Source organism: Euleptes europaea, chromosome 10 (genome assembly GCF_029931775.1).
Source record: "Euleptes europaea isolate rEulEur1 chromosome 10, rEulEur1.hap1, whole genome shotgun sequence".
NCBI classification, from domain to species: Eukaryota; Metazoa; Chordata; class Lepidosauria; order Squamata; family Sphaerodactylidae; genus Euleptes; species Euleptes europaea.
This window is the reverse complement of record NC_079321.1, coordinates 25,211,435-25,227,790: the sequence shown is the minus strand read 5'-3', so window position 1 is coordinate 25,227,790 and position 16,356 is coordinate 25,211,435. Positions and strand designations below refer to the sequence as shown.

The 16,356-nt window shown below is 39.6% G+C and overlaps 1 protein-coding gene and 1 non-coding gene across 2 annotated transcripts in view; both read left to right on the top strand.

Moving 5' to 3' along the window:
* Nucleotides 1–16,006, top strand: part of GEN1 (GEN1 Holliday junction 5' flap endonuclease) — a 30,410-nt gene extending 14,404 nt beyond the window's left edge. Inside the window, exons 6-13 of the mRNA XM_056856723.1 lie at nt 6,891–6,982; nt 7,929–8,079; nt 8,166–8,202; nt 8,295–8,375; nt 11,277–11,407; nt 13,413–13,474; nt 14,202–14,345; nt 14,604–16,006. Of these exons, the coding sequence (XP_056712701.1) occupies nt 6,891–6,982; nt 7,929–8,079; nt 8,166–8,202; nt 8,295–8,375; nt 11,277–11,407; nt 13,413–13,474; nt 14,202–14,345; nt 14,604–16,006 (2,101 nt within the window). The remainder of the gene's footprint in view (nt 1–6,890; nt 6,983–7,928; nt 8,080–8,165; nt 8,203–8,294; nt 8,376–11,276; nt 11,408–13,412; nt 13,475–14,201; nt 14,346–14,603) is intronic.
* LOC130484036 (U2 spliceosomal RNA) lies at nt 8,919–9,111 on the top strand. The gene has a single exon (XR_008933678.1). It is a non-coding gene; the product is annotated as a U2 spliceosomal RNA (small nuclear RNA).
* Nucleotides 16,007–16,356: the final 350 nt, after the last annotated feature.

The window sequence follows — 16,356 nt, the reverse complement described above, 5'->3', positions numbered from 1 at the left end:
TAGAATGTACAGTTAGTTCAAACGTGTATTTTTTTTAATACACCAGCGTGGTGTAGTGGTTAAGAGCGGTGGTTTGGAGAAGTGGAGTCTGATCTGGAGACCGGGTTTGATTCCCCACTCCTCCACATCAGCGGCGGAGGCTAATCTGGTGAACTGGATTTGTTTCCCCGCTCCTAAACACGAAGCCAGCTGGGTGACCTTGAGAAAGTTACAGCTCTGTTAGAGCTCTCTCAGCCCCACCTACCTCACAGGGTGTCTGTTGTGGGGAGGGGAATGGAAGGTGATTGCAAGCCGGTTTGAGTCTCCCTTAAGTGGCAGAGAAAGTTGGCATATAAAAACCAACTCTTCGTCTTCTTCTTCTCCCTGGTTTTTATTTGGCTTGTTTTAATAAAGTATTTTTTTAAAAACAAGTATGATTAAAAAAAAAACTTTGCAGCCAATCTGTAAGTGGATTACAAGACATATGAAACTAACAGCAAAGATTCCTAGTAAGACAAAATAATGCAGTTGGGCTGCACCATTACACCACAATTTGTTCCTTCTACCAGAATGCCCTCCTGAACAATTCTGTTTTGCTCATTTTACGAAACGATAATAATGTGGGGATCTTTCCAGAAGCCTCTGGTAGCCCATTCCACAATGTAAGAGGGACTGGCAGAGGAACTACACTGGGAGATGTAGTTTGATAAGTATGAGGACCCCAGGCCATGAAAGATATGATTGACTAACCAGTGTCAGATAATGAAGTCATCCTGGGACTTCCGGTGGTGCCGTTGGAGAGAGCACTCCATTTCCCCAGGTTGTCCTGGGAGAAATCCAAGTTTGCGTTATTTTTGGGGTACATAGATACCCCAATCCGACCCTTGCAAGTGGGTTGGAAAGCAGGAACTCCCTGCAGCCCGCAAACGCGGTTTGACCTCCTAGGTACTCTGAGGGGGCTTTTTTAAGCCCCTCGGAGTCCTAGACGCCGGTCCTGCGAGGGCACTAGGGAAGGACATCGCCAAAACGCAACTTTGGCAGCAAGCTCTACCCTCCACCGCCTTAATACCAACATAAGGACTACATAAAGAAAAGAACCTCACCTCTTGACACCCAAGTGAGTACAAAAGAACTCTTCGTCTACTTACTAGAAATTTGAACAGACGGGAGGCTGATAAGAATATTTCTGGGACCCCCACCCCTCCATAATCCGAACTGAAAAAGTTTGATCTGAGTTAGTCATCGGGATTAGCGACAGGAGCCTTATCGGATCGATCAGCCTAAACCATAACAAAAAGTCGGAAGGATACCTTTTAGACTGACAAGAATTATCACCAATGAGAGGTCCGAAGGAAGGGGAGGGTGATTTCTCTTCCTGATTTTCCGGCGAATTCCTGCCACGTTTGCAGTAAGGGAGTGCCTGTAACGGAAGACTCTCTATAACACCCTCTCTATCATTGGAACTAAAACAACAGGAAGTAGCCGCGGGACTGAATATCCGTCGCACTCGAGTTACTTTCAAATCATTCCTGAAGGAATAACCATCGAGAAGAGGCGATAGAAGGTCTGCAGCACTAGTAACTTCCTGTTTACTTCCTGATTAATCCGATCTAGAGCGACCGAAAAAACTCACTGGTATTTTAAAACTTTAAAATGCAATTTTAAAGCCAATTTCGACTCTTTTCAACCCGAAAAAATTACTAGGCTGATCTTTGAACTATCATCTTTTAACCAGCACCTTAAAGGCCCTGTCGGTGGACATATATTTTACCAGCTTTTTTTGAATGTAAATGTCTCGACCCCGCTCTGGCTCACTACATAGCCCTGCCTATACTAAACTAAGGGACTCTTTACAAACCTCGACCATGGAAAAAAAGTTACAGGATATGCTAACTAAACAAACTGAGGCAACAAATAAACAGTTTGAACAGATGTCTGCACAGATGGCACAGTTGACTTCTATGATGACAAATCTTGGTCAAGCATCCCAAGCTATTAATCAGAAGTTGGATGTGGTCATTGGAGACTTGAAAGAAGTAAAAACTCAAATGATTGTTATGAAGACAGATATGCAAGCGATAGATGTATCAATTAAGAAAGTGATGGATGAGCACAAGGACACAAAGAAAAAATTAACAAGCCAAGAAAAACAGATTGAAACAATACAAGCGGATCAGATGGCGGCAAAAAATCAAATGGCAATGATGGAGATGAGAGTGAAAGAGACCAACCTTCGTATACGCAATTTTCCAGATATGATGGGAGATAATAAAGAATCTGCAATACCAAATTTGGCCTACTTATTTCAGATAGATGAACAAGAATTAAAACAAGCCATTAATAGAATATACAGGATACCACTACCTGCTAGAATGAGAAGATCTAAGCCAAGAGATTTGATGATAGTGTTCTATGACACCAGAGTTAAAGACAAGATTATGAAGATTCATTATGAAAATCCAGTGTCAGCAGGAGACTCCTCTCTTATACTACTGAAGGATATTCCAAGGCATCTACTTTCACAGAGGAATAACTACAAAGACTTTGTGTCTATACTGAAAGCTAATGGCATCAAATATCGTTGGATTATGCCACAAGGTTTGGCTTTCACCTATAAGGAAGTGAAAACGACAATTCTATCCCAAGCAGATGTGGGGAAATTTTTGAGAAAATATAAAATGGACCTTAAAGAATTACCTGGAGAGAAGGAGGAAGAAGAAGAGGAAGAAGAAGAGGTACAGGGTGCAGAAGGTGGTACTAAATTATAGACTTTTTATTTTGCTAAAAAATACTACATTATGGCAAAAGCAATTTCTTGGAATGTAAATGGACTGAATGAGAAAACTAAAAGGGCCAGAATCTTCAAAAATCTACAGAAATATAAATACTCCCTAATCTGCCTACAAGAAACCCATATAGCTTCAAAGCATAAAAAATACTTGGAGAAACAGATGCTTGGACAAGCATTTATTGCTTCTGCTAAAACTAAAACAAAGGGAGTGGTAATCTATGCCCACCCCAGTCTCTGTCCAGAACTAGTATATAAAGACAATGAAGGAAGAATTGTAATTATCAGAACTAAAATATTGGGACAAAGGACAATAGTGGTTGGAATCTATGCACCCAATGAAGGGAAAAAATCCTTCTATGAAAAATTACATGACCTGATAACCCAGTACGCACAAGACCAAATTTTATTGATGGGCGACTTCAATGGAATTATTCTCCCATCTCTGGACAAAAAATCAAAAGCAAAAGATATCAATGATGGATGCTTGCCTAAAACTTTCTTTGCCATGGCTTCAGAATTAGAATTACAAGACATTTGGAGAACAATGAATACAACAGCTAAAGAATACACCTTTTATTCAGCAAGACACGATTCACACTCCAGAATCGATATGATATGGGCCAGTAAATCAATTTTCACGCAACTACGTAAAATTCATATTTTACCTAGAACTTTTTCTGATCACAATCCTGTTACCTTTGATTGGAACAATAAACAAGCATTTAGATGGCGAATGAACGATAAACTTTTAAAAGACAACAAGATACAAAAGGAATTACAGGTTTTAATGAAAGACTTTTTTGAAATTAACCTTAATGGGGAAACTTCTTTAAATACAGTTTGGGACGCATTCAAAGCTGTTCTGAGAGGTTTTATGATACAGAAACACTCGGCCTGGAAGAAGACTCAATTGCAATTTACAAACAACATACTTTGGAATTTACAAAATTTGGAGCAGAAATTGGTAATGGTAACACAGGAAGAGGAGAGAAGAGAAATTCAAATACAGATTTCTGCATCTAAACACCAATTAAATTTGGTAATAATGGAGGAAATGAATAAAAATCTGAAACTTGCTAAACAAAAGTATTTTGAATATGCAAATAAACCAGGAAAATTTTTAGCAACACAACTGAAGGACTCATTTCAAAAGAAGATTATAACAAAAATCCAAACTGCTAAAGGACCAGTTTATTCAACTTCAGAAATTCAGAAAGAATTTGTTTCATTTTACTCTAAGTTATATCAGAAAGAAAATACTCCAAAACAGAAAATAGACAAATTTCTAAACTCAATACAGATGAAAGCTTTGTCAATGACCCAGAGAGAATGTATTGAAGCTCCAGTAACAAGGGAAGAAATACAAGAAGCAATACTGAGACAAAAAACGGATAAAACACCTGGACCAGATGGAATTACTGCACTATTTTATAGAACTTTTAGTGACAATTTAGTTGGATTTTTTGGTTCACTTTACAATGCAATTTTGGACGAGGGAACATCCCCGGAGACTTGGTCACACGCATTTATATCACTGATACCCAAAGAAGGAAGAGATCCAGAAAAAACATCTAATTACAGACCTATATCGCTCTTAAATGTGGATTACAAAATTTTTGCTTCGGTTTTGGCATGTAGGATAAAGCAATTTATTAAGGATCTTATACATGAGGACCAAGCAGGTTTTATACCAGGAAGGCAAATAAAAGACAATGTAAGAATTTTACTAGATTCACTGGAATATTATGACCATAATATTCAACAAACTGCGGCTTTTGTATTTTTGGATGCAGAAAAAGCCTTTGATATGGTCTCTTAGAACTTTTTGAAACGGATTTTGGATAAATTGAATTTTGGAGATCGTTTTCAGAAAGGTATATCGGCTATTTATACCTCCCAACAAGCTAAAATTTTGGTTAATGAATCAATGTCAGATAACTGCCAAATCACGAAAGGGACTAGACAGGGATGTCCCTTGTCTCCACTTTTATTTTTGTTGGTGTTGGAACCGCTATGTGTGAAACTAAGAAGTATGGAGGACATCCGCGGGCTAAGAATTAAAAAACATGAATTTAAGTTGAGAGCATTCGCGGATGACCTACTGCTAATTTTGGAAAACCCAACACAGTCAATGAATATACTTCAGGAGACTTTGGATGATTTTGGAAAAGTATCAGGCTTTAAAGTGAATCAAGAAAAAACAAAGATAATATTTAAAAATTTATCGGAAATACAACAACAGGAATTTATATCATATACTGGCTGGGAGAAAGCTAACAAAGTTAAATACCTGGGAATTTGGATCACTGCAAAGAATAAAGATCTGTTAACCAACAATTACCTCAAGTTATGGGGTAAGATTAAAACTGATATGATTATATGGTCAAACAAAAAATTGTCATTAATGGGACGTATCTCAACGATCCAAATGAATGTCTTACCGAGGATGCTCTTCTTATTCCAAAATTTACCAATAATATCACAAACAAAATATTTTGAAACTTGGAGGAAAGACATTTCAAACTTCATCTGGCAAGGAAAAAAACCAAGGACTGCTTATAAATACTTGGTGGATCTAAAAACTAGAGGAGGTTTAGCACTGCCTAACTTTCAACTCTATGCTGAAGCGGTAGCTTTAGTATGGCTAAAAGACTGGATGAATTTGTCAAATGTACGTTTGCTAGACTTGGAAGGTTATAATAACTTAAGTGGATGGCATGGTTATTTGTGGTATGATAAAATTAAACTACAAGCAACATTCCGTAATCATATAATCAGGTCCTCTCTACTTCGTATTTGGATGAGATATAAACACATTTTGGAACCAGAAACACCGATGTGGATATCGCCCCAAGAAATGCTAACTTTGCGCCCACTTAGACCAGACAAATTTATTACTTATCAAGATCTAACTAATTGGGAAGGAAAGAAATGCTCACTAAAAGACTTTCAACTGCTTAAGGATGATTTACAATGGCTTCAATATTACCAAATCAAATCAGTTTTTGTACAAGATGCAAAAAAAGGTTTCTCTAAAGAAAAATCTCCTTTTCAAAGGATTCTACTAGACAATAATACAAAGCTGATTTCTAAAATGTATAATCTCCTTTTAACAATATACTGTGAGCAGGACACGATTAAACCAACTATGATCGATTGGGCTCAAAATGTGGGACATGATATTGTTTTAAATAAATGGGAAAGATTATGGTCTAAAGATTTAAAAGGAATAAAAGCACAGTCAGTGCGAGAAAACATCTATAAAATGATGTATAGATGGTATCTAACACCCAAGAAAATTGCAAAGATTTATAAAACGATGTCCCCTATTTGTTGGAAATGTAACAAAGAAATTGGTTCCTTTTATCACATGTGGTGGACCTGTGACAAAGCCAAAGACTTCTGGGACATGATTTATAACGAACTGAGACTAATACTACAAAAGAATATATCCAAAACACCAGAAATGATGTTATTGAGTATGATTCCAGACGACTTAGCAACACAAAGAACCTTTTTGATATATGCCACAACAGCTACGAGACTGCTTTATGCAGCGAAATGGAAAGGGCTAGAAACTCCAGAGAAAAAAGACTGGATTGTTAAAATGTTTGAAGTGGCAGAAATGGCAAAACTCACAGCTATTCTAAATGAAGAAAATGACGTTCGGTTTTTGGGGGAATGGGGGGCGTGGATGCATTATTGTGAATATGAGTTAAAATTGGGAAGAATGGAAGAATATTTTCTAATCTGATCCAGAGGATTATTTTTGATTTTTTTTTATATTGAATAAGCATAATTATATTTACTAACAGATTATGGTTTTTTATATATGGTATTGATATTTTATCAAGATTAGATTACCTATGACGGGAGGAACTTTTTATTAAGAGGCAGATAGAGGTGATGGGGAAGTCAAAAAATTTTCCATTTCTTTTTTTCTTTTTTCTTTTCTTTTTTTTATTATATGATATGGAATTATAACAACTTTAGGTTAGAATTGAAATTCGATATTGTTATAGATGTTGTTTAATGCAATGGAAAATTTCTATTATAAAACCCAATAAAATTTATATAAAAAAAAAAGATAATGAAGTCATCCTTTTTAATGTTATTTTAGATTCGAGCAATGGAAAGACCCCTTCCAACACAGCGAAATCCCAGCTAGACCACTTAAAAAGGTGATTCACTGTACTGTATGCCGTCATCCAGGTGAGTTGTTGTGTGGCTTGAAAAAGGAAGTGTTGTGCACCATACTCACTCTTTAAACTGGTAGAATCCAACCCAAAATGTTTATCACAGTATCCACACAATACTTACTTGCACTACTGTTCATTCAGCCAACATCATGAACAAGAAACACAACTAAAATACTAACGAGGTTTAGAGGTCTGGCGAGCTATCTAAATTTTCAACCTGTTCAATACTATGCCCCGTAAGGGACAACTTATCTTTCTTATAAGTTCACTTTTTATGAAATAGCAATACTTTTGACTCCTTATAATTGATGACCAAACCTTCCCTGGAACAATATTCACCAAATGATTTTAGTAGCCTCCACAAACCAACTATTGAATGTGCCAGTTGGACTGTATCATTCACATAGAAAAGAGTTGGAAGCTTCTAAGAGGACAGATGTGGAGGATGAAACTCATCATGAGAGAGAAAGGATGTCGTATCATTAATATAAATGTTGAACAACAGCGGTGCCAGTATATCCACACAGTATGAAACTATGAACTGACTGTAGCTTAGATCCAAACCTGCCCTTGCGTAAGCAGAAGGGCACGCCACTTTTTGCTAATTCCCCATTCTCCCTGCAGCAACCTGTGGCACTTTCTCTTCCCACTCATTGGGTACTCTCCTTTTAGGGGGTACAGGAAGAGGCAAGAAAGCCAAATTTCCCAAGCAGATCTCTGTTCGTGGTCCATTGGATCCCAGCCAATAACTTTTTTCACTCTATTAAAATATTGAGACACTTTAGAGAAGCTGAGCTTTTATTGTTTTTTGGCCTTGAGCTACATTGATTCTTAAGGGTGTTAGCTGTACTTCATAGACTTCTGCAATTATACATGTTTATTTAAGAACCTTTTTGGAATATAAACTTGCAAGTTTAACATACGTGCAGCACTTACACTCATTTCTTGTTTTCTGCTAGGCACCTTTAAAGATCACGAACATGTTGGATGTCAGCTTTGTGAAAGCGTGGAGTTCTGCAAACCCCACGAGGTGACATATCTCTGTCCTTGTGACTGGCATTTCTCAGAGCGAGATCGACAAGTGAGGACAGTGGAGGAGAGCATTAGAAAGTAGGTGCTGTTCCACGTGAAGTGCATTTGATTGCTTTGGGGAGCACATTTATATCTGTGATCTCATGTGAGTATTGTATTTGCAGAAAGACTAAAGCATGTGAAGGCTTTCCATTTCCTGAGGTAATTTAACAAGATTTTTTTAAAAAATGAATCAGTTTCTTATCATCTTACTTAAACATCTCTTACACTCTCTTCCTCTCCTCCCACCACAGGTCATCCAAGAGTATCTCGTCAGCAAAGACAAGCTAATGAAGCCATATGAGTGCCAAAGGCCAAATTTGTTGTCCTTTCAGGTACAGTTTTTTCTGGTTAAAATGTCATACAGATTTGCAACAATGTAAATTAGCTGCAATCAGATGAAAAAACTTTGATAGAATTCTGTCTGTCTTGTTGGAAAACAGTGGATATACAAAATGCGAGGAGATAATGCAGTATACAATATGTATAGGTGATAACTCAGAGTAATGAGGAAATAGAACAACATGAAAGACACCCCCCAGAGAAATTCTGAATCTCAGCACCATTCATCCAAAGCTAATGGGACTTTGAAGTCCACTTATTTCAGTGTGAGAGAGACACAGCATACTTAACTCTGCCATTAAAGTCAGTGGTTCTGAAGGAAGTGCTAAACTTTGGCTGGATCATGACCATTGTAGGTGTGGGGTAACTGAAGGACCTCCTCTTCCAAAATCAACCAACCCAAGACTTGAGGTCAGTGTAGGGGGCTTTCCTCTATGAACCAACCTTAGGAAAGGTTTCAAGGGTAAGAATTCAAGGGATGGCTCTCTCAGGAGTTGAGAATGGCTGCTTCCCTAGAAACATTCTGGATGGGTTTGAAGACCTGCCTTTTGGCTAAGATCAAATGTAGTACCTGTTCATATCAGTTTAATGTCTGATATGCCCTTTATTTAAGAATTACATTTTTTTCTGAGGTGGGCTAGGAACTTGCTGCATTCAAAACATCAGCATTGCAGAAATGGTATTGTGGGAGGAGTAGCACTATCGGCAAGCTGATGTGTTGATTTTTACTGTAAATCTTCCTGTGTTTTAGCAGAATTTTTATTATATTTTAGGGATTTTATTGATTTTCATGTATTTTTGTGTTGTATACTGCTTCAGGACTTCTTAGTTGAAAATAAACTTAAATAAAATAATCTACTCAGAAATAAGATGAAAATGCACTTAAAATGTATTCACCTCAGGTTTAAAACCAAGGTGCGCTAGACATTTTGGAGCTTGAGCCTGAAAAGCCAAAAGGCACTCCATCTATGACAGAAATATGTTAATAATAAGCTATATTGAATAATAAGCTATATGTGTATTACAAAATGTGCTACCTTATTACTGACTCTCTCTCCCTGATTAATGTTGGCTGAGGAAATTGTCCCTTTAGAATGTTCTCCAGATATCCATCCAGAGGGAACAGCTTGTATCCTTTTTATTTATACTTCCACATTCTTCCGTCACCAAATTAAATCAGTTTATATGGAGCACCAAAAAGTCCTGAGACAAGACAGTAAAACTACAAAATGCAAGTGCCATGGTTTGATATAAGAAATAATAAAAGGTGGTGACTAGCTGTTGTATTTCAAAGGGAGTTCTTGCGTCCCAACCTGGAAAAAATAAGCATTATTGCTCTAGTTGGTATTAGTGATATAGTAATGTGATATCTATATCCTGAGCTTCATATAACCAGCTACAGATTAGTGTTATTATTTTAGTAATGCATACATAATGTTTTGTATACATTTAGTGATACATTTAGTGATATTCAACTTGGTGGAATTAGGATAAGTGAAAAAGCATGGGACAAGAAGGCTGGATTGTAGGGGAAAAAAGGCAACGTATTATTGTACTGGAGACTATTTAGTGTGAGGGGAGAAGCACTTACGGCGCATTCCTGACTTCTGAGGACAAAAGTCCTCAGGAGGCTAGGAAGGGGCTGTGCCGGTGGAAGCCTCTCCCGGCCGGGAGAAGGCGGTGGGGGCGGCCGAGCGCCCTCCCCGCGGCCGCAGAGGGCCTCTAGAGGCCTCTCCCGGCCGGGAGAAGGCGGCGGGGGCGGCCAAGCGCACTCCCCGCGGCCGCAGGGAGGCTCTGGAAGCCTCTCCCGGCCGGGAGAAGGCGGCGGGGGCGGCCGAGCGCCCTCCCCGCGGCCGCAGAGGGCCTCTAGAGGCCTCTCCCGGCCGGGAGAAGGCGGCGGGGGCGGCCGAGCGCCCTCCCCGCGGCCGCAGGGAGGCTCTGGAAGCCTCTCCCGGCAGAGAAAAGATGGCGGCGGTAAGTTCCCCCCTCCCTCCTCCCTCCCCCCTCTACCGTATTGACCCGCGTATAAGCCGAGGCCGGCTTTTTCAGCCCTTTTTTTGGGCTGAAAAACTCGGCTTATACGCGAGAATATACGGTAAGTTATATTGCCTTCAAGATTTTTCTGAAACATATGGTACAGCACAGTGGTTCAGAACAAGAAGAGTTTTTGGAGTTTGGAAATTAGATGTCTCTATTAACACTGTTCTAGATGTTTCTTCAAATTATCTTTTTTTCCTTATACTCAGTACATCCCAATGATTTAGAACATTAGCAGTTAACCTTTCTTCTGGTGCTGCTATCCACCAAGTACACAACATTAACATCAAATGTTGCCCAAGTTTTTTAAAAAAGGATAGCAAAAACAGCACTTCAGACAACGCAACTTTCTTTATCGTCATCTTCATCTGTATACTATTTCCCAAGTGTGCCCCCTACCTGCAATTGTCTAAATCTCCAGATTGGGTCCACACTTCTCAAAAATAGATTTTTCTATGAACTTGAAAAAACCCCTGGGTTTGCAGAAAAATCTAAAATTTTACAAAAAACACATTGGGGAATTTAAATTATCCCCAAATTAAATAAAGCATTGTCTGCGCAAGTGCAGAGTAGAGGAGAAATTAGCTTGCTCTAGCCCCTGAGAGCTTAGAAAATCTTGTAAGGTTTTGAGAGGTCGTTGGGATTTTCAAGTCGTCCCCCCCCCCACAGTTCCATAAGGGCCCCCACTTCATTGTAATGCTTTTGTTTTACATTGTAATGGACATGATGAGCTTCTTAATGTGGTATTTTTTCTACTGTCTTTCCTTTAGTTTGCCTCTGTCTTCTTTATACATGTGTGTTACGTTATATGTTAATATTTGGAATTGGCTTGTTTGAAATATTCCTCACTCTTACAGATGTTTGCATCTGAGAAAATGGACTGGCCCAAACATTATGCATGCAAGAAACTGTGTGTTCTTCTGACGTACTATGACATGAACAGAAGGAAGGCTGGCCACACTGACCCATGGCAGCTGCAGGCACTTCGGTAATATACTTTAGAAAGTTGTTAGAATTCATTCAGTGTTCCTCTTCACATCTGCCAGAAGTAAAATACATGTTGCTTATAACTTTATGAAAGGGTGAAAGACATTTTTTCCTTTGCCTTTTAGCTACATATCACCTTTATAGCATCTGAACTTTTCGGGGGCGGGTACGGAGTTAGCCTTGGTTAAACTATTGCTTAAGGATAAGGAGACTGCCATATCCCAAGCAATGGCAAAACTCTGATTTCTAGCTATTAAGAAGAGAAACACACTTACGAGTAAGGAGGCGGATTAATGGCCTTATATACACAATACTAACTTATATTGTAGCTGAGGTGCACATAATTTACTTATGATAGCTATCTAGCTATCATTAGCTTATACGTTCAATCAGGGATTTTAGTTTCTGACTTTATACCGTTTCCTTTTTTCTTGTTTCTCTTTTTATAACTACTGATTATAATTTGTATGCATGCTGGTCTTTGACTGTAAGAATAAAGATTCGTTCATTCATTCACCTTTATAGAAAGTTTAAATCAGTCTTCTAGTTCAAATGTTGATACCGTGAAAGTTGAAGCGTGTGCAATTATTTACTTCGTTTGTCTTTCTCCCCCAGTGGGGACCCCAAACAGTTTTCTTCATTCTCCTCTCCTCCAGTTTTATCCTCACAACAACCCTGTATTTATTTAGGACAATTTTAACCTGCTTTTTCTCCATTCAACATGGACCCAAAGTGGCTTACGATGTACAAAATACACAAAAGACAATCAAATTTGACATATATGCAAAGTAGGACAATTTCACAATTACTACATGCCATAAACAAACTATTTCATAAAACAGAGTAGATGGGAACAACTCTGCCTTTGATGAGTTTGTCCCCGGACAGGCAGTTACTCCCTTCCTGTGAGGCAGCTGAGGCTGAGAGAGACTGGCTTCTTGGCAGAGGAGGCATTCAAACCTGCACACAACACTCTAATCACTGGCATGCAGACTTCAGACTCACATGTAGGATCTGAAGAACCGTGCAGTTAGTTCAGGGAGTGCTTCAGGTTTGTCTTTTCAGTTTACCACAGAGCCCATTTTTCCTCAGGCTGAAGGGCAGTTTCAAAAGCTGTTTGTGATATGGCATGGAGTCAATTGTTCAAATGGAATATAGTAAAAAATGTTATTGGGCTAGTAGAAGGCGCCTTCCTTGAGTCTGAGGAGCACTTCAGAGCAGTCATCAATACCCTGCTGTGGTTATAGTACTAACTACCCACAAAACACTGTTGGCCTGCGCAAAGTGACTTTCTAAATATGGGAGGACAAGTGTACACAGGCCTACTAGACCAAGGCTAAGTCATAGTGAATGCATGAGATCTGCTGCTGCGGTATTTTCCTGCCTTTCCATGCGCATTTGAAAACTGCAGTCATATGGGCATGGCTGATCATAAGGTAAAGATCCATATTAGGCATGGCCACATGGTTGCATTATTCACAGAGATTCTGCTTCCATTGGAGGGGGGGTTGCTAAGGGAAGAAATTCCTGTGCAGCTTACGCTAGACACACATAACTGGCAGTTCTTCGGTAAATTATTTGACCTGGTTTGTTTGTTCTTAAGAAGCATTAGATGCATGGAACATTTATCACTCCCCCACCCCAACACTGTTATCCTTAAATTTTATGTCATGCACGATTTACACTCTTGAGTCGTTTTTCTTTCAGCATTATTTAACACTGTTGTGATTTAACACTGTTGTGAGCCAGTGTGGTGTAGTGGTTAACAGCTGTGGACTCTAATCTGGAGAAATGGGTTTGATTCCCCACTCCTCCACATGAAGCCTGCTGGGTGACCTTGGGCCAGTCACAATTCTCTCAGAACTCTGTCAGCCCAACTAACTCACAAGGTGCCTGTTGTGGGGAGAGGAAGGGAATGTTGAGTGTAAGCCGCTTTGAGACTCCTTAGGGTAGAGAAAAGCGGGGTATAAAAACCAACTTTTCTTCTTCTTGTCCTTATTTCACAGGATAGTCAAGACACGAACTAAAAATGGGATTCCTTGTTTTGAAATTGAGTGGCAAAAGCCAGGTTGGTGCTGTTCTCTATGCATTTCTGTGGGGGTTATCACATAACACTTGAAATATATATAGAGGACGCAGTATGTACGAATCTTGTCACTGGAGACCACTTTCCAAATATCTCAGTATTATAAATGAAAGAAGACTGGTCCTGGATTTCCAAAATGTCTGTTAGGACACCCACTGAGGCCAGAACTGGATTTTCACATCTTGGCATGCAGCGATGTTACTTTTCTGGCAGTAGATCAGTACACATCACATTCTGGCTTTTTCCCTTTCTGAGCACATCAAATCAAGTAACCGGAGATATCAACTTTTAAAATAAATTGTGTTTCTTGCTACTTCTCCAGCACCTCTAAACTGATATTATGTGTGTGGTTGTTTCAATAGGGACAGCTTATTCTGCTTTATGTTACCCTACAGATAGGATTGCCAGTGACAAGTATGTGAAGGATTTGAAAAAAAGGGGGCACAGGTGTTAATGGGATCCATACAAAATAATTAGAACAAGCAACTGCTCAAACTATGGATAGGGTTCACAGATTGCCCATGACTGCATCAGCCAAACTGTGATGACAGATTCCTACCATGGGGCTTCTTTGTGTGGATTTGATCTGAAAGATCCATATCTGTTTCTTGTAAAGGTAGAGTTATGGGCAGAACCATCTTGTATGTGGCTCTGGCGCTGCTATTTTTTTTTTAACTGATGCTTCCATGCCTTTTATGTATTGATCCAGAGCATTATGCTACAGCAGATGATCAGCCTGTGGAACCCTTTTTAATAACAACTGAAGAGTCATCGTTATTTCAGGCCGCTTATCCAGAAATTGTTGCCCTGTATCAAATGGAGAAGTTGGAAATTTGCAAAGAAAAAAAGAAAGGTGATCTTTGGTCTGGTTTTTTGTTTGTTTGTTTGCTTGTTTTACATCAAATAGATGCTTGCTTAGTTTAGGTTGTTGTGTTGTTCCATGTAATTGCCAGTTCTTCTTCAGAGCTTTATGCTTTTTAATCAGCAGAACTTTATAGTGAAGTCACCTTATCATTCACTTGTTTGCACCTGAATGGGAAACTAATGGCTTCGTTTTAGTTCATCTCAAAGGATAAAGCCGTTTTACAAGCAGTCTGTTTTGTTCTTATAGGCAAAAAGGCTAAACTGAAAAAGAAAGAAGACTTATCAGGTGATGATGATGTTGCAGATCTTCTCTCTCGGCTGAACTTGCAGTCATCATGTAAGATCTTTCCCGATCGTAATCCCAAGTCGGATCTTAAATCTGATTGCCAAACACTGGCAAAACCAGACTCTAAATCTCAGGTACCATTCGTATCTGCAAGTTTTTCTGCCAAAATCTTATCGAGTCAGAATTTGCTTTCTCCCTTGCTTGTAACTCTTTCACAAAACACAGGGAACGAATGCAACTCTGGTGGCTATATGAGCTCTCAGGGAGAATTTACTAACTCCCCCGTGGACTCTTGTGATTCTTTTGTGACTGCTGATCTACAGCTGAGTGGCATTGACTGGAAAGGCACATCCTTTAGTGTTTCTCCAGATCCTGTTAATGATTCTTGTCGTTCAGAATCTGAGTGGTGTGCGTGGGGCAGTTCTACAGGACAACGGGCTCCACTGCATTGTAAAACAGCAGAAATTTCCCCACTGTTTTCTAATTCTGTACAACATAATCAAAATCCACCCAGCAGTGTAGACTGGTCTGTTTCAGTCAGCAACCTTCCTGAAGGACAAAATTGTTTATCTTCAAAAGAGCAAGAAAATCTAAAGCTTTCTGCTTTAGAAAGTTTTTCCGAGGATCCAAAAGTATCCCTGCTCGGCCCTTTGCAAATGACAGAACAAATAAAAGGAACTTCTAGCCCTGAGGGTGAATTTTCAAATGTTTTCGCTCAGCGAATTGACAGCCTTCAAGGAACTAAAAATGTGCTACCCGAAAAACATCCAAGGGAATTCAGCTTAGAAAACAATACAAAGCTGCTGCAATCATCTGAACGTGCGTCACAAAAAAACATCGGTTCAAGCGCTTCCAGGTCTATGGGTCTGTGCATTGAAACCATAGAACCAACTTACTCTGGAAACAAGCCACTGACGTGGCTTCCTAAGCCAACAAAGAATCTAGATAACTGCCAGATGAGAGAAGATTTTGCACAAATGAGTATGAAAAACTCACTGAAGAGCGTGTGTCAAAGCGGGCATTCTTCCAGCGAAGACAGCGATGGAGGAAACGTGCAAGGTGGGAGGAAGGCTCCTAGAGGTCCCCGGTGGCAAAAGAAGTGCAATCTGGTCCAACCAAAGGATAAGTGCCCTGTGAAAAGAAGCGAGAGCAAACCAGAACATGAAATTAAGCAGAGAGGAAAGGTCCCTGGCACAGACTTATCAGCGGAAGAGCATCCCGAACCTGTCTCGGTTGTGCATGTTCACACTTCTCCGAGCCCTATAGACATATCCTGTCCTCATCTCCGAGAGAGTGGAAGTGTGTGCATTGAGAGCCCCCTGCCACTGTCCGAAAGGCTGAAACTCAGGCTGCAGAGCCATTAAAACTACGCTTCGTTTCATTATGCCAGGCATTTCTGTAATCACAGTCTCCTCTCGGTTCATAGGTGAAAGCTCCAAAGAAAGCTTGAGAAAAGAAGGACAGCTTGAAGAGCTGGTACAGAGGTCTGAGATGGAAATATTGTCTAATCCCTTTAAGCCGAACTTATAGTGGCTCCCTGTAGTACTTGCCGCAGACAGGATGTGAATTGTGTGGATCGTGTGTTTCCCAGAACAACAGTCACACCACAGTTCCATGAGGTTGATCCATTAAGAAAAACATTTTTTTCTCTATCCCAATCAGTGAACGTCTTTCTGTCAAGAACCTTGCTTGTACGCAGCTGGATGACAGTGGT